General features: G+C 44.4%; 1 protein-coding gene across 1 annotated transcript in view; it reads right to left on the bottom strand.

Moving 5' to 3' along the window:
• The window catches only part of LOC122358224 (phospholipid-transporting ATPase ABCA1-like), an 11751-nt gene extending 10936 nt beyond the window's left edge, over positions 1-815 (bottom strand). The window contains 2 exon segments of the mRNA XM_043258007.1: positions 305-444; positions 548-815. Of these exon segments, the coding sequence (XP_043113942.1) occupies positions 305-444; positions 548-782 (375 nt within the window). The 5' untranslated portion in view covers positions 783-815.
• Between the last annotated feature and the right edge of the window lie 130 nt (positions 816-945).

The raw sequence follows: 945 nt of genomic DNA, 5'->3' as shown, positions 1-945 counted from the left end.
ACATATACTATGTAAAGAAAAACATTTATTTCAGATGCGATTATTGACGATTAACCATTTGACAACATATCAAAAAATATATTAAAACAAACTAAAATTAAAATCAAAACATAAAAATTTAAACCAACTCAAAATGTGAATAAATGCTGTAAAAGTAAACGAAAACTACTAAAATAAGGCTGTTTCCAATTCATTTCCTATTAGAAAAAAACATTAAAAACCTACAGGAAGCGAAAGTGTGTTCAGATGTTTGGCTCGGAGACCTGCTGGACATTAGTTTAGCATGAATATTTTCTCTCCTGACCTCTTGTATGATCCTCTGCGTGGCGGGGGTGTCAGGGGTGTACAAGATCTTGCCCATGAGCAGCGGCTTCAGAGCCCTCCAGATCATGCGGGATATGGGACTGGACTCCAGGCCCTTCATCAGGCTGTTGCAGTAGGGTGCTGCAGACAAAAAAAAGAGGGCTTTTCAACAACTCCGCAGGGCGCATGGTATATTTAGCGTTGGCAAACGATGGAAAAAGAGAGCGCTTGCAGCTTGGCTCACTGGAGGAGTTGTCGTAAACGGAGGCGGGCTCGCCGTCGCTGTCATTGCCGTAGTTCCCGAACAGGGCCTTGTAGTTGTTGTCCTCGTACCAGTTGAGGGACTTGATCTTCAGGCCTCCGCCCTCCGGGTGACCGCAGACGATGCGGGACACGGCCTGGTACATGTGGTTGGGGGACTGCGTGCTGTTGCCCGTCAGGTACAGGATCTCGTTGCGCATGTCCCGCCAGCTCTTCATGCTCGCGAGCTGAGAAACAGAGAGAGAGAAAGAGTCAACGAGAAGGCTTTATAGAAACAACTAGTGCTGTCAAACGATTAATTGCATCCTAAATGAACGTTTTTGTTTTCTGTGCATTACGTATATTTATATAAAAGCACACACACATGCGTGTATTTATATA

The sequence above is a fragment of the Puntigrus tetrazona genome, chromosome 14 (assembly GCF_018831695.1).
Source record: "Puntigrus tetrazona isolate hp1 chromosome 14, ASM1883169v1, whole genome shotgun sequence".
NCBI lineage: Eukaryota > Metazoa > Chordata > Actinopteri > Cypriniformes > Cyprinidae > Puntigrus > Puntigrus tetrazona.
Note: the sequence above shows the minus strand (reverse complement) of the source record. Positions and strands in the feature narration are given on the sequence as shown.